Raw genomic sequence first — 23,955 nt, forward strand, 5'->3', positions numbered from 1 at the left:
GCCTGTGAGATGGCTACTGACAACCTGACTAAAGCACAACAGAAAATGAAGAGTTGGTATGACCGTCGAGCTGAGCCCAGGGTGTTCAGTCCTGGTGATCAGGTTTTGGCATTATTGCCGATAGCCAATTCACCTTTCTTGGCAAAATACACAGGTCCATATAGGGTGGTTCGGCAGGTGTCAGACCTGAATTATTTACTTTCTACACCCGATCGTAGGCGTTGTACACAGCTGTCACATTAATCTCTTGAAGTCTTATTACAGCAGGTCTTCGGTCGCTGGGGCAGCAGAGTCTGATGACCGGGTTATGCCCATTGCTTTAGCCGCAGCTGTGGAGATTCCTAGGGCCTCTCCCTACATGGTGGCAGCAAGTAGTGGTGAGGATGTGGTAGCTCCTGATAACTGTGCGCTGCAACCTCGTTTGAGGAACTCTGAGAAACTGGCTGAGTTGAATACTTTGTTTGGGCATTTGTCAGATGAACGGGCGTCAGAAATGATGTCGTTGTTGTCTGATTTTCCCTCCTTGTTTTCAGATACACCATCATGCACTCATTTAATTGAGCATGATATTGATGTCTGTGATGCGGAACCAATAAGACAGCGGTTCTATCGTGTGTCATCAGACAAACAGCGACATCTAGAGGCAGAGGTGAAGTATCTGTTAGATAATAGGTTGGCAAAGCCTTCCTATTCAAGTTGGGCTTTACCTTGTATATTGGTCAGTAAACCTGATGGGACGTATAGATTTTGTACCGATTACCGTAAACTAAATAACATTACAAAATCTGATTCTTTTCCACTTCCAAGGGTTGAGGATTGTGTTGATCGGGTAGGATCCGCAAGGTTTGTGAGTAAATTTGACTTGCTTAAAGGTTATTACCAAGTCCCTTTGTCATCTCGCGCTCAGGAGGTTTCAGCCTTCATAACACCATCTGGGTTGTACTACCACTCTGTTATGAGTTTTGGGTTACGAAATGCACCCGCCACATTTCAACGACTTATGAACCGTGTCATTTCTGGTTTGCAAGGGTGCGCGGTGTACCTTGATGATGTGGTTGTGTATTGCGATGAGTGGTCTGAACATCTGGACCGTATTCGGGCTCTCTTTACCAGGCTTGTGGACGCTCGCCTCACTGTAAATCTAGCCAAGTGTGAGTTTGCCCAGGCCACAGTTGTATACTTGGGGAAGATCTTAGGGCAGGGGCAAGTGAAGCCGGTCCATGCTAAAGTGGTGGCTATTGATAATTTCCCGGTTCCTATCATCAAACCCGAGTTGCGGCGCTTTTTGGGGATGGTAGGGTATTATCGTAGCTTTTGTTCCAACTTTTCTACGGTAGTAGCCCCTTTGACTAACCTGTTAAAAGCCAAAGTGAAGTTTGAATGGACTGTGACCTCTCAGGCTGCGTTTGATAATGTTAAGTTGTTGTTGACCTCGGCCCCAGTTTTGATGGCACCCCGTTTGGATCAGCCTTTCCAGATGCAGGTTGATGCAAGCCATGTGGGTGCTGTGCTCCTGCAGAGTGATGAGCAGGGGGTGGACATTGTCATCAGTTGAATTATTCAACTATTGAGAAGGAAACATTGGCATTAGTATGGGGTCTGCAACAGTTTGATGTGTATTTAGCTGGGGGCGCTGTTCCTATTACTGTTTACTCGGATCACAATCCACTTACATTCCTCCACTCATTAAAGAGTCCTAGTCAGTGCCTTATGCGCTGGGCTTTATTTTTACAGCCATACAATTTACAGATACGGCACATTCGGGGTGTGGACAATGTCCTGGCTGACGCTTTGTCCCGTGCCCCAGGTGGGCTGGAGTGAGTGTTTGTTTTGTCCCGTCTTTCTCTCTTCCTGTTTCTCCACTCTCTTCTTCTTCCTGGTCTCCTTAAATGTAGCTTTCCAGGTACCGGGATTTGCTGGAGCCTTTGGTATGGGGGAGGGCGATTGGAGTTGCTGGAGGGTAGAGGGATTGGGGCCTGTGGACAAGTGTTCTTCTGTCCGGTTCATGTATATGGGCTGTCAACACTCCTGGACCAAAGTTAAGTGCTCACTTTTAGTTTATAGAAATTATTGTTAATAAATAAAAAAATTGCTTGTTATTTTGGTTGTGGTGTGTGTGGGTTTTGAAGGTTTTTACAGAGTCCTTTTAGGGGCCTCTGTTTTAAGGGAGGGGGTGTCACGGATCTGCTGGGCTCCTCCTCTTTGCTCTTGCCTGTTTTCCTGTTCATTGCGTCTCCCCTACAGGTGACACAGGTGTGGGGTGTTACGCTTGATTGCTTCCAGTATCTTGGGCTTTAAAAGATCGCTCCAGACATGGTGGAAGGAGGGCTGCCGTTTCTCCTTCTCTCTTGCACCATTAGATGTTTTGTTTCCTTTTGCATGACACCTCATATCTCATATCTCATGTTGCATATATTCTTATTTTTCCACCAAACATATATACTGACTTTATTTAACTTACTTTGTTCATTCTTTATCTTTAATAAACATCAATGCTTTATACAAACTAATCCGCGTGGTCTTCCCTTGCTGTTTACATAGCCTGGAAGAGGCAGAATGTAACAGATGTAACTGTGAGTCTCTGGCACAGTAATACACAGCCGTGTCTTCAGTCTTCAGGCTTTTTACCTCTAAATACAGCATGTTTTTACTGGTGTCTGTGGTGATGGAGAACTGGCCCTGTAGAGACTAAGCAAAAATAGTGCCAGTGCCACCGTCAATATAGCCAATCCACTCCAGTCCTCTCCCTGGCTTCTGACGGATCCAGTGCATTCAGTAGCTGCTCATTGAGAATCCAGACACACTGCAGGACAGAGAGACTGATTCTCCTGGTCTTTTTACCACAGAATCTGAGGAGGTCAAAGACTGACCACTAACAGCTGAAAAACAGAAATTAATGTTAGATTAATTAGATCAATGAAATACTAATAATCCACTACAAACGGGAGTTTCTCACATGTAATCATCAGTAGGAGTCCATATAGCAGCATCTCCATTACAACAGAACAACTGTCAAACTAAAGACAGTAAAAACAGTTATAGTTTACACTGCAGCTGTTTTAGGCACTGACTGAAAGTTCCACTTATAACACAGTCTTTCAGGAGTCTGGGAGACGTTGACCCTTCCCACAAAATAATTTGCATATTTGGAGGTTTGTAGGCTTACACTGTAGTTTAATGTAGAATCTGAATATCTAATTGTTTTTAGGGTAGATAAGGGAAATATTTTAACTTGTATTTGATAAATGATCAATATTTGATATTGACCCAATATTTCCTCTTATTTTCAACCTTCCAATTTTTAGCTCAGGAAGGATTTTTATTTATTGCTTTGATACCAGAGGCATTCATTGGAAAGGAGACAATGTCAGCAAGGCTCTGTGAGAATGATTCATAACTATTTTTTTTATTATTTGTTTTAGGCATTTGGAATAATAAATGCATTTAAATGATTTTAAAATACTTTTAAATGTACTCTCCAATGTGTCTTGAGTAAGAAAAAGAAGACAAACTACTTTGAAGTAATTTGAACAAAAACCTTAAATATATATACAGTTATGGTCTGTCACAATCACCAGTGAGAGTGCCCCTGATAATCACCTGAGGGCACGCCACCCGGACTGTCACTCCATCACAAACTACATTACCCATAATCCTTTGCCCGGACTCATTATCACTCATTGTTTGCACCTGTGTCTCATCACCTCATTACCCCATTACCCCAACCTATATAAACCATGTTTACTCTGTCATTCACGGCGAAGTCTTGTAAGTTGTTTCCCTGCATTTCTGAGCGTTTCCCTGGTTTCTTGTGTGGATTACCCTTTTGCCTGTCTCGCTTGTCTTGTTTGCCTTATTGGACTGATTACATGTTATGACCTCTTTCCTGTTTGATCACTACGAGTGTGGATTACCCTTTAATAAAGCTGCATTTGGATCTTCTACCTTCTGTCTACGAGCAGTTCGTCACATGGCCACAAGTTTACATAGGCCTATACCTTGCATCTGAAAAAATAAATAAAATAAGAAGGATCATAATTTTTATTATTGTTATTTAGCCCTGCCCTGGTGAAGTTATTTCAAATAACAGATGTTTTTATAGTCCAAAAGACAAAATAATAATTGGATTTACACAAATTACCCAGTTCAAAATTTTAACTTTTTTATTCTTAATAATCAAAGAATGTGAAGGACATCCAGGAAATGACACAGTATTAAGAACAAACTCAAGCATGTGAATTTTGCACGGGGTAATTTTTGTACATTAATTTGTTATTTTGTCTTGTGGATTATATTTGTTAGGTGAAACAGCTTCACCAGGGCAGTAAATAAAAATATATAATTTTTTTTTTTTTAATTATTAGCATTTCGCGGTTTCTGTAGGCTATACATGCATATACATCTCAACTTGGAATACAACAAAGATTGCCAAACAGTTACAAGAAAAAGTATGTGAACCGAACCGCTTGCAGAATCTGTGAAAATGTGAATAATTTAAACAAAATGAAAGAAAATGCATTATTTTGTATTTAGTGCTATCCTGAATAAGATATTTTACATAAAATAAAATAAAAACATTTTTACATATAGTCCACAAGACAAAAAATTTGCTGAATTTATTAAAAATGACCTGTACAAAAGTTTATGAACCATGTGTGTGACGTGATCCATGTTATGGTTGTTCATGAGTTTGTCCTGAGCAGTTAAACTGCCCAATGTTCTTCAAAAAAATCCTCCAGGTCCTGCAAACTCCTCAATTTTCCATCATCTTTTGCATATTTTAACCCTCTCCAGCAGTGACTGTATGATTTTGAAATCCATCTTTTCCCACTGAGGACAATTGAGGGACTCAAACACAACTATATAAAAAAAAAGTTCAAATATTCACTGATGCTCCAGAAGGAAACACGATGCATTAAGAGCCGGGGGGTGAAAACTAAATAAACAGTACTAAATAAAAAATAACATCCATTTTGTATGATCGCTCTTATTTAGTTAAATTTAATCACATTTTCACAGATTCTGTAAGTGGTTCACATACTTTTTCTTGCACCTGTATGCTGATAATTTTTTTTATTTATTTCCATTATTTTTCCTGGCCTGGAAATCAATTTTAACTTTCTCTGATATTTCCTTCCGTTATCGTGCATCAATGTATCAATGGTTGTGAGACAGTTGTTATTTGCTCATGTGATATTCAGTGGCCATTCTGAGAAGCGATCACAAATGAGGTGATCAGAAGCCTCAGAAAACTGCTCAGAAAAAAATCCAGTGAGAGTTATGACAGAGGACTGGAGAACAATTTTTGAGAGGGTGTGTGCAATGAGGCATGCTAGAGAAATATGCCACACTATATGGTGCAACTAACTTAAGAACCTTGTAGGCTATATTTGCAGCTCATCAGGATGAGCTGGAGTTAAAGGTGCACTTTGTGGGGCATGCTAAGTTTCATTATTATTATTATTTTAAAACTCATATCTTCGGGGTTTTATTTTATTTTAAATAATTTTAAGCTGGCATAGCAGCTAAAAGCAGACTCTCCTTGCTTTGAGTGAAACCTTGGAATTTCTAAGTTACTTGATCCTGATGATCTTAATGATCTGTTAGGTTTATATGTGCAATGTATTGAGGTCCTACGCCATTGAGTGATTTTATATACACGTAACAGTACTTTAAAGTCAATTCTAAATGCAACCTGTAGCCAGTGCAAGGTTAGAAAGGTTATTAGAAAATCCATGATTAATAAGAGAATGTAGACTAGACTAAACAGATACGTCATAATGAGACAACTGGGAAACAGATACTGAGTTGAGCAAGTATGATTTGAAATAAGGAAAAATTTTAATATTAATAGGTTTTTGTTTTTAATGTACATTCAAAACACTTCAGACCGCCTGAAGAGACTTTAGAGGCTCTTCCACTTTTTCAGTTTTTGAACAGCTGCCTGTATTAGGGTTTCCACAGTGTCTCTTGCACAGTAATACACCGCAGTGTCTTCAGTCTTCAGTTGATTCATGTGCAGATAGAAATTAGAGCTGTCCTTAGAGGCTGTGAACCTGCCCTGCACTGACTGAGCTGAGCTCTTATCAGAATCTGAATAATAATAAATAATCCATTCGAGTCCTTTTCCAGGTGCCTGACGGATCCAATACATGTTAGTACCACTAACAGAAAACCCACTGCAGGCACAGGTCAGTTTGTGGGAACCACCTGGAGCCACAACTACTGACTCTTCAGACTGTGTGAGAACCTGAGAGTCAATACCTAGAGACAAAAAATATACAGGATATATGCTTTACACAGAATCACAATACTGATAAAATGGGAACAGGTTTTACATTTTAACTCTTTAAAACTGCCTAAATAAATACAACCTTCAGAATTGTAAAATATAAAAACACTCACTGTGTGCAGTTGCCAACAGCAGAAAGAGCTTTAGGGAGATCATTGTTTCTCCTCTTCAGATTGAAAACTCATTTGCTAGTTGTTTAAATAGGAAATATGGCAGTTGAGTTTGCATTGATAAATTTACTCATGTGTGTGGACTAAAGGAGTACTGAAGGTGTGTTTAAACAAAACTAGTTCATCACAATCACCAGTTATTAATTTAATGAGAAAGGTTGCCCCCTTCTGGTGTCTGAATGATTTTAATCTTTAACTTTATTACTTGCCATTTAACAGATGATTTTAATGTAAAGACTCTTACAGATAACTGATTTACAAAGGCTAAAACATCGCAAGATATATTCAGTGTTCAAAACATTTATTTGTTGATTTATTTATTTGTCAACAAATAAACATTTGTATTGAAAATGTCTTAATTGAAGTGACAGGTTCTTGTGTAGGTCCTGTGGCAGTTTGTGGCACAGTGTATCACGAGCACAATAATACACCGCTGTGTCTTCACTGTTGAAGTTTTTTCCTGTTAAAATAACTGCGTTGCTGGAGGATTCAGATGAGAAACTTATCTTATTTTTCAGTGAATCTGTGACACGATTGCTACTGGAACTATAGAAATATCCAATCCACTCCATCGGTTTCCCACTTGAATGTCGTATCCAGTTTGTGTAGCCACCGCCTGAGGCTGAATATCCTGTGATCTTACAGGCGATGGTGAACGTTTCCCCTGGTTTTACTACCATGACAGGAGGCTGATTCAGTTCAATACAGAAGAGACCGACAATCATTAAAGCATTTTTAGTCATACAAATTGAACTAGATTTTCCCTGTTTATTCGATTTTTGTGTTGAGCTGAGAATACTCACAAGGTGCAGTTGCCAAAACCAGCAGTATTGAAATGCAGTACATGATTCTGGTTGTATTTCCACTGTGGCTCTGTAAAACTCTAAGAGCCTTTATTATGTCTGTGTGCTTTACATGAGAGAAGGGCGGAGATTTGCATTCACGTAAAAATCTATATAATAATACAAACTGACCCTTCATCTCCATTCCTCATCCCTCCCCTTCTGAGTCACAGTGGATATAAAAAGTCTACAAACCTGTTAAAACAGCTGTTTCTTTAAAATTATATATCATGACGTTGTGAAAAAAGATTCAGTTACAGTATATATTTATTGTTTATGCAGATTAAATCAATTTCTAAAACACAAGATTCAGCAAGCATTAAGACATAAAGGTAGGGTAGGCAATTTTTTCATACAGTAAACACTTTTTGTTATTTTGATTGAAACACACATCCTGATAGCAATCAATAAAGTGGTTGATATATTAAAACATGTACATATATCTTCTGTGGAAGTCACAGGACCAGAAAATGTTCCAATCCAATCTGTCAGAGTGTGTAAATTTCTATACCTCCTACACCCTGCTCGCCAGACATCACATATTATCAGCAAGTTCCATGAGGCCATTCAGAGTTGTGGACAGGGAGTCAACGAGCGCCGCAAACAAACAGCAGCCACTATTTACAGTTCCTCCTAAACAACAACAACAACCTTATACTGCGTTCACGCTATGTCATAACCATAATTTAGAGACAGTAACCCATGACGTTCCTGTTTATGTCCTCAGACTTAGATATATGCATTTCTGTGCAGCAGTCAGTACAAGTAAGTGCTCTTTAAGTTGTTTGCATACATTATTATTGTAATGTATGTGCTTTAAGACATGACACAGTCTATGCTATGCTATATCTGTTCTGTCTGTGCACGACCTGCAAGGTGTGGCTTTGGAGACGCTCTGAAGGGAGGGTGGGATCTAATGCTTTCAAAGCTAGCTTGCTATTGCTAGCCACTGCAGGATTGCTTCTACTTTAACAATAAAAAAGTATGTTAAGGGTTTAAATAAATATTTAAAAAGTAGATTGTTGTATTTTGGGAAAGTGTCCAGAAAAAAAAAGATCTTGGGCACTCAGTGATCACATGAATAGTTTTTGTGCAGCCCTGCAGCCTTTGTGTAACTGTGAGTCTCTGGCACAGTAATAAACAGCTGTGTCTTCAGTCTGCAGGCTTTTCACCTCTAAATACAGCATGCTTTTACTGGTGTCTTTGGTGATTGAGAACTGGCCCTGTAGAGACTGAGCATAATATGCACTTAAGCCAGTGTCTATATAGCCAATCCACTCCAGTCCTTTCCCTGGTTTCTGACGGATCCAGCTCATGTCGTAGCTGCTCATTGAGATTCCAGACACACTGCAGGACAGAGAGACTGATTCTCCTGGTCTTTTCACCACAGAATCTGAGGAGGTCAAAGACTGACCACTAACAGCTGAAAAATTAATTAGATTAGTATAGATCTTTGAGCTTTCCTATAGCTCAAACAGTAGAGCTTGGCACTAGCAATGCCAAGGTCATGGGTTCGATTCCCAGGGAAAGCAAGAAATGTAAAATGTGTACCTTGAATGCAATGTAAGTCGCTTTGGATAAAAGCGTCTGCCAAATGCATAAATGTAGATCAATGAAATAATAATAATAATCCACTACAAACGGGAGTTTCTCACATGTAATCATCAGTAGGAGTCCATATAGCAGCATCTCCATTACAACAGAACAAATTATTACAGTAGACAATGGAAAAAATCTTGACTGATTTTTGATAAGTGAGAAAAGTATTCCTATATCAGTGTACACCTTTGTTCTGTAATTTTTTCATGGTGTTATTTGGTATTGAGTCAATGTCTCAGAGATACAACCAGAGCACCAAGTCTGGCCTGGGGTTGGTGGTAACAATCTACGGTGGAAAGATCAATTGTTTTTGGACATTAAGTAACACTGCACAGTGACAAGACATTTTTTAGATGTTTAATGTCTGAACTAATTTCTAGTTTAGAATGAGTATTCATTTTTTTCATAGCCTATATTGTTGTTGTTGTTTCCTCTCCTTTCCGGGTTAGTATAATATTTATATAGTGTGTCAGGCTTTCAGCTGTGGGCATAAGGAGTAAGTTTCAAGAACTGGTTGTCATCTGTATCTGCCTTGTAGGCTGGATTTGCTGCTCATCAGGATGTATTTAAAAGATTCTGGAGTTGCAGGTGTACTTGGTGCATCATGTTACCATTTAAGTTTAAGTTTATGTTTATTTTAAAAATCATATCTTAATCTTAAAAAAATAAATAAAAAGCTCCATCTTGACAATACCCATTGGTTGCAACCCGTTCTCACTCCCAAAGCGTCAAAATCCGAAGCATGGTCAAGTGCTTTCCGCACAATAAAGACGCTAAAGGTACCCTTAGGCGTCACTATATCGATGCGCAGGGTGCTCCATTCATTTCAATGAGAAACCTTTGGCGTCATACATAGACGTGTTGGGCATGCGAACGTTATCGTCATAACGATCATATATTGGGTTATGATTTTGCTATTATGACATGTTGGAGTGTGATTCTCAATTTAATCAGCCAGCATAATTTAATTTAATTTACGCTATTTAGACACGTTTTAACATGTAACCCAACCCCATCCCATCCCTAAACCTACCCATTTGTGTATTATATTAAACAAAACACAGGATATAACAGGCAGATACGACTGCAGGCACAATTTATTCAAAAAGTACCAATATTCCAAGTGTTCCGAGGCCAAACTATTGATTTGTGTGAAGGAAATCCCCAAAAGCGATTAGCGTCTCCATCCACAGAAGATCATGAACACATTACATTTCAAATATTGCCGCCCTTTACATCAGATTTCATATTGAAATTGCATTGGCCCTCGTATGTCTTGTGACCAATTGTGTCATTACGTCAGCTTTGATTGTAAAATGTCATTGGCTCTCGTGTGTCTTGTGACTGATTGCATCATGCTCATAGACTGTAAAAAAAATATGGACGTAGTGTCCGTGACGTCACCCATAGGATTCTGATGAGCAGTTTTGAAGCGCAAAGTATGGACGAGATGGCCGCGCTTCACTCCCGGATAACAGAAAATGGGCAAAAGGGCGGGACGTGGGCAGAGCTGAAGTGACGCTATGACTCACGCCTGTTTCACACATACTCCATTTGCAGTGCGTATGCGGTGCGTATTTTTTTCCGTACCCATGTTAACAGATTACAGCTTTCACACTGCACGCGGATGCTGTCCGTCAATCCGTTCCAGGTGCGGTGCGTCTGCAGCAGTCCGGCGATCGTTTCCGTACAGAGTCTATTTTTTGCTGTGCTGCACTGCTGAATTAAAGTGACAGCACATCGTTTGCATTAAAATAAACATGTACTGATGCGGAAATGTAGTAATTTTACCACAGATGGATATAATTTAAAATATACTCTGTTTCAAAGTCAACACATGGATTTTTTTTCTCGGGTAAATCAAGGAAACGACTAGCCTGGATGCCAGCCGAACTTAGACCCGCCCACAACATTTTTATTCGGGCAGTTCGGTCTGGACTTGATCCATAGAGAAGTAATTATGCCCGAACAGAAACTGTTCGGACCAATGAAATTGTCAGGGCGGGCTTTAGACGATGATGGACAGATGATAAACAGTAACGTAATCATCCACGTCATCAAAGAGCGCTTGGGTTGAATTTGTTCTAATCCTAAACGGAGAACTTGTTCATATATGCATTCACCTTTACTATTTCTCTCAGAAATGATGATCGTGTTGGTAAGTACTCTGTGTATCCTTAAATTATTTTTTTACAACACCGGCAAAGATCGTTGACACTCATCTTTTTCTTCTAACGTTAGGCTACTTATTCCAGCGTGCGTGCAGGGTTGCCAAGTTTTTACAACAAAACCCGCCCAATTGCTAACGTTACTCAAAACTAGCCAAAAACAAGCCCAATAGCTTTCCAGGGGGGTTCTCCGGGAAAAAAGGCATTTGGGGGATAAAATATGTGTTATGTTGGCAGGGCTGGCAGCTAAAAATCGAATTCCTGGGTCTGTATATCACATAATTGGGGTCGCTTCAACCCACGGACTTGGCAACACAGTGCAGTTGAGTTCTGTTGACGTTTGATAACGTCTCGGGTTATGACTATAACCCTTGTTCCCCGAGAAGGGAACGAGACACTGCGTCGTCGAGTGACGACACTCTGGGGAACGCCCACAGCGTTACTCATCTGAAGTATGAATGAAATCAAGCCAATCTGAATGGTGGTGCGTCGTGACGTAGTAGATGACGGCATACCCGGAAGATACAAAAAGGAAGCTGATGCAAACACACACTAGCTCTTTTGCGATGAAGCAAGCGCTCTAACCGTGATAGGTGTGGCGACGAGACGCAGTGTCTCGTTCCCTTCTCGGGGAACAAGGGTTATAGTCATAACCCAAGACGTTCCCCTTCGAGGGAACTCGCACTGCGTCGTCGAGTGGCGACACTCTGGGGAACGTTAATACCCACTAGGCCACACCAAATCACCCCCACGTCCCAGTGTGAAGCTGGAAACCCAGGCACACTCAGGACGCAAGAACTAGAGCACCAGGCGTCACCGGGAGGTGCAGACTGTAAAAACGTATGAAGGTGTGCGGGGTGGCCCACCCCGCCGCCTCGCATACCTCTTGAAGCGAGACGCCAGAAAGGAGGGCCACTGATGAAGCCATGCTCCTGGTGGAATGGGCCCTCACGGCCATGGGTGAAGTCAAATTGCGCACCCTATAAGCCGTGGCTATAGCCTGGACGATCCAGTTACTGATCGTCTGAGTTGACGCAGGCAGCCCCTTCTTGGGTGAGCCAAAGCACACCAACAACTGGTCTGACCTCCTCCAATGGGAAGACTTCTCTAGATAAATACTCAGAGCTCTGACCGGGCAGAGCAGATGAAGTCTCCCCTCTTCCGCCGTCAGGTGGGGAGGGGGATGGAAAGTCTGAAGAACCTGAGACCGGGCTCCCTGAGATGGAACCTTGGGAATGTAACCTGGTCTAGGGTGAAGGATGGCCCTTACTCCGCCGGGGGCAAACTCCAGGCAGGTTGGCGTGATCGCCAAGGCCTGGATATCTCCCACTCTCCTCAGAGAGGTAATGGCAAGGAGAAAGGCCCTTGATCCTATCCCCACTCTTGATCCTATCCCCACTCACCTCCTTCAGGCCATTTCTTCTTCTGTTACTCCTGCACTCACCCATATTGTCAACACCTCTCTTCACACCGGGACTTTCCCCACAGCATTTAAGCTGGCTCGGGTAACCCCACTGCTTAAAAAACCCTCTCTAAACCCAGCACTTTTAGAAAACTACAGACCGGTATCCCTTCTACCTTTCATTGCAAAGACACTTGAGCGGGCTGTGTTTAATCAGCTCTCTACGTTTCTTGAACAGAACAATCTCTTGGACATCAACCAAACCGGTTTCAAAAGCGGCCACTCAACTGAAACTGCCCTGCTCTCAGTTACGGAGGCACTGAGACGGGCAAGAGCAGCCTCCAAATCCACAGTACTTATCTTACTGGATTTGTCTGCTGCTTTTGACACAGTTAATCACCAGATCCTCCTGGCAACTCTCATGAAGATGGGCATCTCAGGAACCGCTCTCCAGTGGTTCAAGTCTTACCTCTCAGGTAGGTCCTTCAGGGTGTCATGGAGAGGTGAAGTGTCTAAGTCACATTATCTAGCTACTGGAGTTCCCCAGGGCTCAGTGCTTGGACCACTTCTCTTCTCCATCTACATGTCATCACTGGGATCGGTCATTCAGAAACATGGCTTTTCCTATCACTGCTATGCCGACGACACTCAACTCTACTTCTCATTTCAACCTGATGATCCATCGGTTGGTGTTCGTATCGCTGCCTGCCTAACAGACATTTCAGCCTGGATGAAGGAACATCACCTGCAACTCAACCTTGCAAAGACAGAACTGCTTGTGGTCTCAGCCAACCCAGCACTTCACCCCAATCTCTCCATTCAGCTAGGTTCATCAACCATAACTCCGTCCAGGACAGCCAGGAACCTTGGGGTTGTGATTGATGATCAGCTAAAATTCACTGACCACATCACTGCAACAACCCGGTCCTGCAGATTTGCACTATTCAACATTAGGAAGGTTAGACCCTTCCTATCAGATCATGCCACACAACTACTGGTCCAAGCTCTCGTTCTCTCCAGACTGGACTACTGTAATGCTCTTCTTGCGGGCCTTCCGGCATGCACTACCAAACCCTTGCAACTGATCCAGAATGCAGCGGCGAGGTTGGTCTTTGGTGAGCCGAAGAGAGCACACGTCACGCCTCTCCTCATCAGTCTGCACTGGCTACCAATAGCCGCTCGCATTAAATTCAAGGCACTGGTGCTCGCCTTCAAAACATCCACTGGCTCTGCACCAATATACCTAAACTCGCTCTTTCAGACTTACACACCCTCCAGGAACTTGCGTTCTGCCAGTGAACGACGCCTTGTGGTGCCATACCAGAGAGGCATGAAATCGCTGTCACAGACCTTTTCCTGGACCGTTCCCACCTGGTGGAATGACCTGCCTATCTCAATTCGTGCGGCCGAGTCTGTAGCCATTTTCAAAAAACGTCTAAAGACACATCTTTTCCAGCAACACCTGACCGATCGAGAATAGCACTTATCATTCTATTCATTGTCTGTCTGTCTAATTTAAAAAAAAAAATTGTATACTTCTGTGCTAGACTAACTGAGACTTGTTACAGCACTTACATATTGCTGATATTGTTGCCCTTCGACTGCTCTAGCTGCTTCTATTGCCCCCATTTGTAAGTCGCTTTGGATAAAAGCGTCTGCTAAATGACTAAATGTAAATGTAAATGTGAAAGGCCACCTTCAGGGTCAGGTTCTTAGGCTCAGCCAGCTCCAGTGGCTCGAAGGGGGCCTCAGCCAGCCCTTCCAGAACCACCGCCAGGTCCCAGGTTGGGACTCTGGAGCGAGCTACCGGCCTCATCCTCCGAGCCCCACGGAGGAACTGTACAACCAGGTGGTGCTTCCCCAAAGGTCCATCACCTAGAGGTGCGTGGAAAGCCCCAAGGGCAGCCACGTACACCTTCAGGGTGGACGGGGTAAGACCAGCGGAGAAGCGATCTTGGAGGAACTCCAGCACTGAAGCCACTGGGCAGTTAACTGGATCCACCTCACGCTCTATACACCAAGTAGAAAATACATTCCACTTGAGGCTGTACAGTCTCCTGGTAGAAGGAGCCCTGGAGCTGAGTAAGGTCTCGACTACCTCTGCTGATAGGCCCGCCTCTAGGTACCGAGCCCCCTCAGGGGCCAGACCCAGAGGCTCCACAACTCTGGCCGGGGGTGAAATATTGTGCCCCCTGCCTGAGAGAGCAGATCCCTCCTCAGAGGAACCTGCCACGGAGAGCTGTCTAGCAGAGCTATGATGTCCGAGAACCATACTCGAGTGGGCCACCGGGGTGCTACTAAGAGCAGGCTGATGCCCTCCCGGCGGACCCGCTCCAGAACTCCCGGGAGCAGAGCGATCGGGGGAAATGCGTACAGACGCAGCCTCGGCCACGTCTGCATCATGAGAGAGAACCACAGTGGACAGTGGGACGTCTCTCGAGACGCGAACAAGTCCACTTCCACTGGGCCGAATCTCTCGCACATGGCCTCCACCACCTCTGGGTGGAGTCGCCACTCCCCGGGCCTCAGCCCCTGCCTCGACAGGATGTCTGCTCCCTGATTTTGGTCCCCGGGAATGTACATCGCCCTGAGGGACGATAACTTCCCCTGGGACCACAGGAGGATTTGATGCGCCAGTCTGCATAGAGGGCGCGACCTCAAACCCCCCTGGTGATTGAGATACGCGACAACCGAAGTGTTGTCTGAGCGTATCAGGACATGGTGGCCTCGGAGGTCCGGGTAAAAGCTCCTCAGAGCTTTGTAGACCGCCAGCATCTCCAGGCAGTTGATGTGCCATGAAGAATGCCGGGTCTCCCACAGACCTCTCGCAAAGCGGCCTTCCATGACCGCGCCCCAACCAGTGAGGGAGGCATCTGTTGAAACGGCTTTCCGGCAACATGATGCTCCCAGCACTGGCCCCTGGGACAGGAACCAAGGTTTCCGCCATATGACGAGGGAACGAAGGCATCTGCGCGTTACCCTGATCATACGAAACGGATTTCCCCTTGGGGAAAACCCCTTGGCCCTCAGCCACCACTGTAGGGGTCTCATATGCAGCAGGCCAAAAGGTATCACGTTGGACGCTGCTGCCATGAGCCCCAGCAGTCTCTGGAACTGCTTCACAGTGAGGCTGCGGCCTGGCTTCACTCTGGAGACCGTCGCCAGTATGGATTCCACGCGCGCGGGAGACATACGTGCCCGCATCGACGTGGAATCCCATACGACTCCCAGGAACGTGGTCCTCTGGGAGGGCGTCAACACGCTTTTCTTCGTGTTGAGTCTCAGCCCCAAGCACCTTATGTGGGCCAGAACGACATCTCGATGCCGAACCGCCATCTTGCGCGATCTGGCCAGTATGAGCCAGTCGTCTATGTAATTTAGTATACGGATGCCCTGGAGTCTCAGCGGAGCCAGTGCTGCATCCATACACTTGGTGAAGGTGCGAGGGGAGAATGCCAGGCCGAAGGGAAGAACCCGATATTGGTACGCTTCGCCCCCAAAACGAACCTCAGGAACTTCCTGTGGGTTGGAAGGATGGAAATATGGAAGTATGCGTCCTTTATATCTATCGTGACGAACCAGTCCTCGGACTGGATCTGACTCACGATGGCTGGAATTGTGAGCATCCTGAACCTGAATCTCCTCAGAGACCGATTCAGGAGCCTGAGATCTATTATCGGACGCAACCCACCATCCTTCTTGGGAACTATAAAGTACCGGCTGTAGAACCCGGAGTCCCTGTTCGCCAACGGAACCCGCTCTATGGCTTCCTTGGCTAACAGGGCCTGTTCTTCTTGTTCCATAACCCGAACCTGCTCTGGGCCGACCACAGTCCGGACCACCCCGTTGAACTTCGGGGGAGGAGAACCGAACTGTAGTCTGTAACCCAGCTCTACAGTCTGCAGGACCCATGTAGATACACTCGGAAGGCATGTCCATGCGCCAAGATAATCTACTAAGGGAACCAGCCTCTCGAGGCTGGCCTCGGGTGTCAACCGAGCCCCGATCCCCTGAAGCGGCTGACCGGCAGGGAGAAGTCGGGAACGATTTTCGGTGGGTGCACACGTTTGCTGTCCAGCCGCAAGTCCTGTTGGAGGCAGCGAAGACAGCACGCGTGTGCGGGAGATCAGTGAGGCCCAAAGCGTCTGTGACGGCGGGAACACAGCACTGATCTCCCGAGAGCTCCAGGGGGAAGACGACCTCGGTCGTTCCGTCCCGGGGGGGGGGGCAGCTCTCAGCGATCCAGCCGCAGCTAGGACCGCTTAGTGGCAGCCTTCTTCGCCTGAAGGACGGTCCTCAGATCGACCTTAGGCTTGGAAGGCTTGCCACGAGAGCGCCGCCTCTTTTGCCAAGCTCCCTCAGGAGGGGCGCGAGAAGCAACGCTCTCTTTCTGCGAGGAGCTAGTAGACGGCCGAGGCTGTCCCTTTGAGACAGCCTTCCCCGAGGAGCTGGATCGACGAGGGAGATACTGCTGGAAGGCCGCCGCCTGCTTTCTCACCTCCTGGAACCTCTCGACGACGGTGTTAACCGCGCCGCCGAAAAGCCCAGAAGGCGAGACCGGGGAATCTAGGAGAAAGTGTTTCTCTCTCTCCTTCATCCCCGACAGGTTTAACCATAAATGTCTCTCCACACACACCATACCCGCCATGGAGCGGCCGATGGAACGGGCCGTCTCCTTGGCGATGCGGAGAGACAAATCGGTGGCCTTCCTTAGTTCGAGGACATCGTCCGGAGACGGGCCCCCGCCCTCGTCGAGCTCCTTGAGGAGGTCGGCCTGGTAGGCCCGCAACACCGCCATAGTGTGCAGGCAACTACCAGCCTGCCCAGCCGCCATATATGCCCTCCCTACCAGCGCTGATGTATCACGCGCTGGTTTGGAGGGCAATACCGGGGTCTTCAGGGACGAAGCGGCCTCGGGAGAGAGGTAGCTCGCGAGAGCCTCCTCTACCCTCGGCAGTGTCCCATAACCCTGTTCGGCCGCCCCCAGTACGTTACCAAAGTCGAGTACTGGAGGGCTGGTGAGTCTGGCCGAATAGGGTTTATCCCAGGACCTACACAACTCATTGTGTAGGTCCGGGAAAAAAGGCAGACCCCGGCGTGGAGGTTGAGGCTTGCGCCTGAAGAACCGTTCATCCAGCTTACTGGGCGGCTGGATTTCCGGTTCTTCCTGTGGCCAATGGATGTTTAACTTGGCCACGGCGCGGGTCAAAACCTCCACTAGCTCCTCTGGAGCGGGTGCGTGAAGCGATGGCTCAGGCTCCACTGCACCCGCCTCGACGCTCAGCACATCCGACTCCTCGGAGCCAGACAGCTGAAACGTCGGGTTCTCCGCCCCGCGGGAAGAAGCCGCATCGCGGGCTTCTGCACGGGCCGGGAGAACATCGGAGTCCTCGGACGAGGATAGGGAAAGTGCCTCAGCAGTCCCATATCCTGTCACGAGGTCCCGCTGCGAGCCCCATGATCTACGGCGCCGCCGTGCCTCAGCAACAGCGGGCCCAGAACCCTGGGGTTCGCGGGCTTGGCCGGTCTCACTGAACACAGCCAGCCGTGAGCGCAACACCCTGAGCGGCAGCTTTTCACACTCGCTACAGGCGGCTCCCTCGAGAGCCGCCTTAGCGTGCTGCACGCCCAGGCATTGTACACACAAAAGGTGTGTGTCCGTGCCCGAAATGAATCGCGGACACGGGTGCACACACCTTGTGAACTGTTGCTCACTAACCATCTTGGAGGGAATATTTTGTGACAAAACAACACCAAATAGACAGACAATTTCACATATAGCGCTTCGCTGAAGAGCAAAAAAGCTAGTGTGTGTTTGCATCAGCTTCCTTTTTGTATCTTCCGGGTATGCCGTCATCTACTACGTCACGACGCACCACCAATCAGATTGGCTTGATTTCATTCATACTTCAGATGCGTAACGCTGTGGGCGTTCCCCAGAGTGTCGTCACTCGACGACGCAGTGTGAGTTCCCTCGAAGGGGAACTAACGTTATGCGTCGCTCCGTTGCTCTGATTGGTTGTAGGTCTATCCAATTGAGGTCTTTCCTGGTTCGGTTGAAACACGCCCCATAATCACAGCCCAACGGAGCAGTATCAGACTCATATTCTGACTAGAATTGAGTATGACGACGTCAGGCTAGGAAACGACACCTTACCTGGCATTTAGGTAAAACAATTAAAATAATGGGTAGCACTCGTACGTTCTTGGAGGTGGAAAAACAAAGGTCTTTATGACCTGCTTTAAAAATGGTTTAAAAACGAAAGAAAAGACGAGAGTTGGCTGTTTTTGTATAGCCTATTTTAAGTTTCTAATTTAAATTGTTTTTAGGCTATACCTGTTTAAATGTCTTGCCACTTGTGTGTGCTAAATCTAAAGTACTAGGCTATATATAAAGTAATGAATTGAATAAAACGTTGTTTAAATGTACTACGTTAAGACGTGACATCTATGAAAGTGTAAACAAAGAGAATTGCAATTCTGACAAGCCATGTTCAGTAACAACTTTTGGATTTGAAATAAAAAAATAATGAATAAATGCTGTGTTTGTGGTATACAACCGCGGATCAGTTGTGCGCTGCAAACGTAGCATATATGAAAGCACAACAGCGCGTGCTGCTCCTGCACCGCAACACGCACCGCATATACACTGCAGACGGAGTATGTGTGAAACGGGCGTAACAGACAGCAGATAAATGGCTATCCACCTGTCACTCGAAGTGGCCACGCCCTTAATTATGCAGAACTGTAATGCTTTATATAATGTAAACGAATGAGTTCGAAAATTCACCCCCCTCACAGTTGTCATGAAGGGCAAAATTAGCCGTATAGACCGAAACCACAATTTGTACCAGGCTGTAAACATGTTTTAATCTGCTGTAAAGTTGGGCATTTTAACATGGGGCTCAATGAGATTCTACTCCCTTCTGGAGCATGTCCCTAGCAGCCAGTCGATGAATTGCAGTATATGGCACTTCCGTATTGGCTTCAAGAGAAACTGCGGGAGGTTGCCGCTTGGTCATGCTAAAGAGTCATGTATTATTTGAATGAAATATGAATAGGCTTGTTTGAGATTAGCAAAAATCTGCGCAGAACCGATCACCGGTGATCACCTCGAGATGCATGCCAGTTAGAAATGTGTCCGAACGTGGTTCGACTTGCTCTGATGTCATGCTGACGTGTCAAAAAACTCTCGCGATGGCAAGGTGGACGTGTCGGATTATGCAGTCGGGCGCAGTTGCTCTCCACGACTGCGCTGATCAAAGCATGATGGGAAACGACTTGCTGACGACACAGCTTAATGCTTATTGGTTTAAACAACCGTGATGTGTGGTTCTTTTTTTAAATGTTTGATTTTAAAACTCTAAATGTGTGAATATTCCCAAACTCTCTGACAGTGCGAACTCTCTGTGGGTTATGTGATTGTTGTCATATTTATAAAAAAATATATAAAAACATAATTAAATTGTTTTTAAACGTAATTAAAGTAAAAATGATTGATAAACACGTCTTTCGAATGGAAATAAATAACAACAATTTGGTTGTCTTGTTCATAACATTTATTTTCATATAAAAGTAACAGAACTTAAATGATATTTCGTTTATCATCAACAAAGCACACAAGTGTGAATTTGCACTTGTTTCACTCTTCCCCTCACTGCAGCCGCCTAGTCTCGGCTGAATTTCAGGCGAGGCGAGGCGCATCTCAAACAAGCCAATTGAGTGCGTTCACGGAGCGGCGGGATCATCATCTCAGCGATTAAAACATTAAGATCAACTCTGTTCTTTAGCCTACATAAAGACATTATGTGACTTCAGAAGACTTGGAATGCAACATGAGTTAATACTTTTATAGCCATACTGTTTTTGGTCAGTTTTTGCAATAAATAGGCCTACATGTGACTGTAGGGTGACAGTCCTACTTCTATTTGCCTGTTACGTGTTTTATATTGTTTAGTAGTGGGTAGGTTTAGGGTAGGAGTTGGGTTAGCTGCTCCAAAATATAAAAGTAACCTTGAATAAAATCATGTCTGCTTTTACAAATGCAAAGAATAAAATGCTTCTTGATCTGACGAATTGGGTAAACAACTTAAATGAATGGAGCACCCAGCGCTTCGATATAGTGACGCCTAGGAGTGCCTTTAGCGTCTTCTTTGTGACGTGGAAGGCACTAACTTGACCATGCTTCGGATTTTGACGCCTTGGAAGTGAGAATGGGTTGCAAATGAATAGAGGTAACGAAGTTTTATGAAAGAAGGATTATTAGAAAAAAAATTCAGTTGATTATAAATATAAGAGAATGTAGGCTAAACTGAACAGATATACTTATATTACTGAGACATACTGTGGAAAGACTAATCAGTATTGATTTACTGAGTTGAACAAATATGATTTGAAATAAGGAATCATTTTAATAGTAACTGATTTTTGTATTTAATGTATGTACATTCAAAACACTTCAGACAGCCTTATGTCACATCAGAGGCTCTTCCACTTTTTCAGCTTGTGTTTTTGAACAGTATTAGTGTTTCCACAGTGTGTCTTGCACAGTAATACACCGCAGTGTCTTCAGTCTTCAGCTGATTCATGTGCAGATATAAATTCGAGCTGTCCTTAGAGGCTGTGAACCTGCCCTGCACTGACTGAGCTGAGCTCTTATCAGAATCTGAATAATAATAAATAATCCATTCGAGTCCTTTTCCAGGTGCCTGACGGATCCAATACATGTTCCCCTTCAAGGGAACTCGAGCTGCGTCACCGCTTTGGGAACGCCTCTGCGTGATTGCGTCGTGAAGCACGTATGTCATCAGTCCAATAGAGAGACGGAACGTCATAGGCGGGTGACGTCATAGACCCGGAAGCTATAAAGCACACCGGCAAACACACGCCGTTAGCTTCTGTTGCCTTCAACAAGCGCTCTGTGTAAATCTGTCCAAGTGTCTTTGTGTTGTGTCTGAGTTCAGACTGTTTTGTTTCGTTTGCACTCTCACCACATTGATAAGAGAAAAAAAAAGTATGACGAGCGAACAGCGTTACAGACAGTGTGTTCCTCCCTGCTCACGCTTTATCACGAACGGGGATACACACTTGATGTGCGTTGTTTGTTTGGGAGAGCAGCACGCGCAGTCGGCACTCGAGGGTGCCGGCTGCGAGCATTGTGAGGCTCTGCCTCTTCGCGTGCTGCGATCCCGCCGGGCGCTCTTCGAGGAGGGCGTCCCGGTTAACGCTCCCCACGGCACGGGTCCCGCTGCTGCTGAGGCTCAGCGGCGACTCATGTCGTGGGGTTCGCAAAAGGATCTGACGGAGGGGATGGAGACGGGCCCCGCCCTATCTCTTCCTTCACCCGCCAGATCCAGCGCTGCCTCTCTGGGATCGGGAGCCCGCTCTGCGGCTTCTCCCGCCCGGGGAGCGGCCGCGATACTGCAGCTATCTTCCTCCGAGGAGGTTGATGTGTGTAGCATCGATGCAGGGGGTGGAGACTCGTCACTTCATTCCCCTGCAAGTGATGAGCTCATGGAGGTGCTGAGCAGAGCGGTGGCCAGTTTACACATTGACTGGCCACATAAACATCATGAGCGAGCTGCCGTAAAAAGCAGTCTCGACGAGCGCTTTCTCCCCGCGCGCTCTGTTCAGCCTCCTCGAAGGAGTCTGCCGTTTTTTCCGGACCTCCACACCGAGGTGTCGAGGTCTTGGAAGCGGCCCGTGTCTGCACGCATTTTCACCCCGCAAACGTCTGTTTATAGCAATATAGCGGGGTATAAGAGACACGGTTATGGTCAGCTGCCTCGGGTTGAACAGACGCTTGCGAGCCATCTGTCACCTGAGTCTGCGTCGACCGTAAAGGCTCCGACTTTGCCCACAAAACCTCTTAGAGTGACATCATCTTTTAAGGGCAAAGCATACTCGGCAGCAGGTCAAGCCGCCGCGTGTCTGCACACGATGTCTATCGTGCAGGCATACCAGGCTGATCTACTAAGAGACCTGGGTGAAAGTCATGAGATCGGAGTCGATACTATTAATGAACTTCGATCGACTGCCGATCTCGCTCTCCGTGCCACCAAGGAGACGGCCCGATGCGTCGGCCGTTCTATGGCAGCCCTGGTGGCCACGGAGAGGCATTTATGGCTGAACCTTACGGATATCAAGGAAAGGGACAAGAGCTTTTTGCTTGATGCGCCGCTGTCTCCGGAGGGCCTGTTCGGTGACGCCGTCACCACGGTTACCGACAGGTTCCTGGAGGCGGATCCCCTCCGTGGGCGCACGGTGCTTACCGCTGTACACGGTACCCGTGCGTCCGCGGTACCATCACGGGGTCAGTCCGCCAACCCCGGCCGAGTGCCGGGGCGCGGAGGGGCCCCGCGGGTCATTCGAGGATGGCCCGCACCCTCTTCGGAGGGAAATTATGCCGTCGAGTCAGTCGTTCCCTGCCGGTTTGCCGCTTCAGGGCGCTGCACTCGCGGTGCAGAGTACATCAGAGACCAGCCTCGAGAGACTGGTTCCCTTAGTAGATTTTGTGTCAGAGTGGGAAAATCTGCCTCACATATCTCGTTGGGTCCTGCGATGTGTAAAGTTGGGGTACGCGATTCAGTTCAGATGCCGTCCCCCCAGCTTCAACGGGGTCCTCTCCACTATGGTGGACCCGGTGCAGGCTCTGGTGATGACTCAAGAAGTACAGACTCTGCTGCAAAAGGGGGCTATAGAGAGGGTCCCCCCCCCCGGACAGGGAGTCAGGCTTTTACAGCCGGTACTTCATAGTGCCAAAGAAGGATGGTGGGCTGCGCCCCATCTTGGATCTTCGCGTCCTGAACCGAGCCGTGGCAAAGCTCAAGTTCAGGATGCTGACACTCAAACAGATCGTGTCTCAGATCAGGTCCGAGGACTGGTTTGTCACGATAGATCTCAAAGATGCATATTTCCATGTCTACATCCTTCCGCAGCACAGGAAGTTCCTGAGGTTCGCTTTCAGGGTAGAAGCGTACCAATATCGAGTTCTTCCTTTCGGTTTAGTCCCTTCACCCCGCACGTTCACGGAGTGTGTGGACGCTGCTCTGGTCCCCTTGCGTTTGCAGGGGATCCGCGTTCTCAATTACATCGACGACTGGCTGATACTAGCACAGTCAGCGCGTCTCGCGGTTCAGCATCGAGATGTTGTTCTCGCGCATATGAGGAGGTTGGGGCTGAGGCTCAACTCCAAGAAGAGTGTTCTCTCTCCTGTGCAGAAGTTCACTTTTCTCGGGGTGAGTTGGGATTCGGTCGCTATGCAGGCTCGTCTGTCGGAGCCTCGCGTGGGGTCGATCCTCTCAGCCGTGAAAGGGGTGAAGCTAGGCCAGCCGCTCACTGTAAAGCAGTTTCAGAGACTGCTGGGTCTGATGGCAGCCGCGGCCAACGTTATTCCTTCAGGCCTGCTGTTCATGAGGCCGCTACAGTGGTGGCTCAAGACCAGGGGTTTTTCCCCGAGGGGGAACCCCTTTCGCGTAATCAA

The 23,955-nt window shown here is 46.2% G+C and overlaps 1 protein-coding gene across 41 annotated transcripts in view; it reads right to left on the reverse strand.

The window, feature by feature from the left end:
• ighd (immunoglobulin heavy constant delta) overlaps nt 1-23,955 on the reverse strand; it is a 784,237-nt gene that overhangs the window by 488,218 nt on the left and 272,064 nt on the right. Inside the window, exons 1-2 of one of the 41 annotated variants that reach the window (XM_079830381.1) lie at nt 6,406-6,528; nt 5,963-6,264 (exon numbers count right to left, since the gene is read on the reverse strand). The exons of 38 other annotated variants lie outside the window; for them this stretch is intronic. In XM_079830381.1, the coding sequence (XP_079686507.1) occupies nt 5,963-6,264; nt 6,406-6,448 (345 nt within the window). In that variant the 5' untranslated portion in view covers nt 6,449-6,528. Of the gene's footprint in view, nt 1-5,962; nt 6,265-6,405; nt 6,529-23,955 lie in introns of those variants that run through there. 2 more of the 41 variants (XM_079830375.1, XM_079830382.1) reach the window with 2 other exon arrangements.

Source organism: Gobio gobio (genome assembly GCF_949357685.1).
Source record: "Gobio gobio genome assembly, chromosome: 1".
Lineage (NCBI taxonomy): Eukaryota > Metazoa > Chordata > Actinopteri > Cypriniformes > Gobionidae > Gobio > Gobio gobio.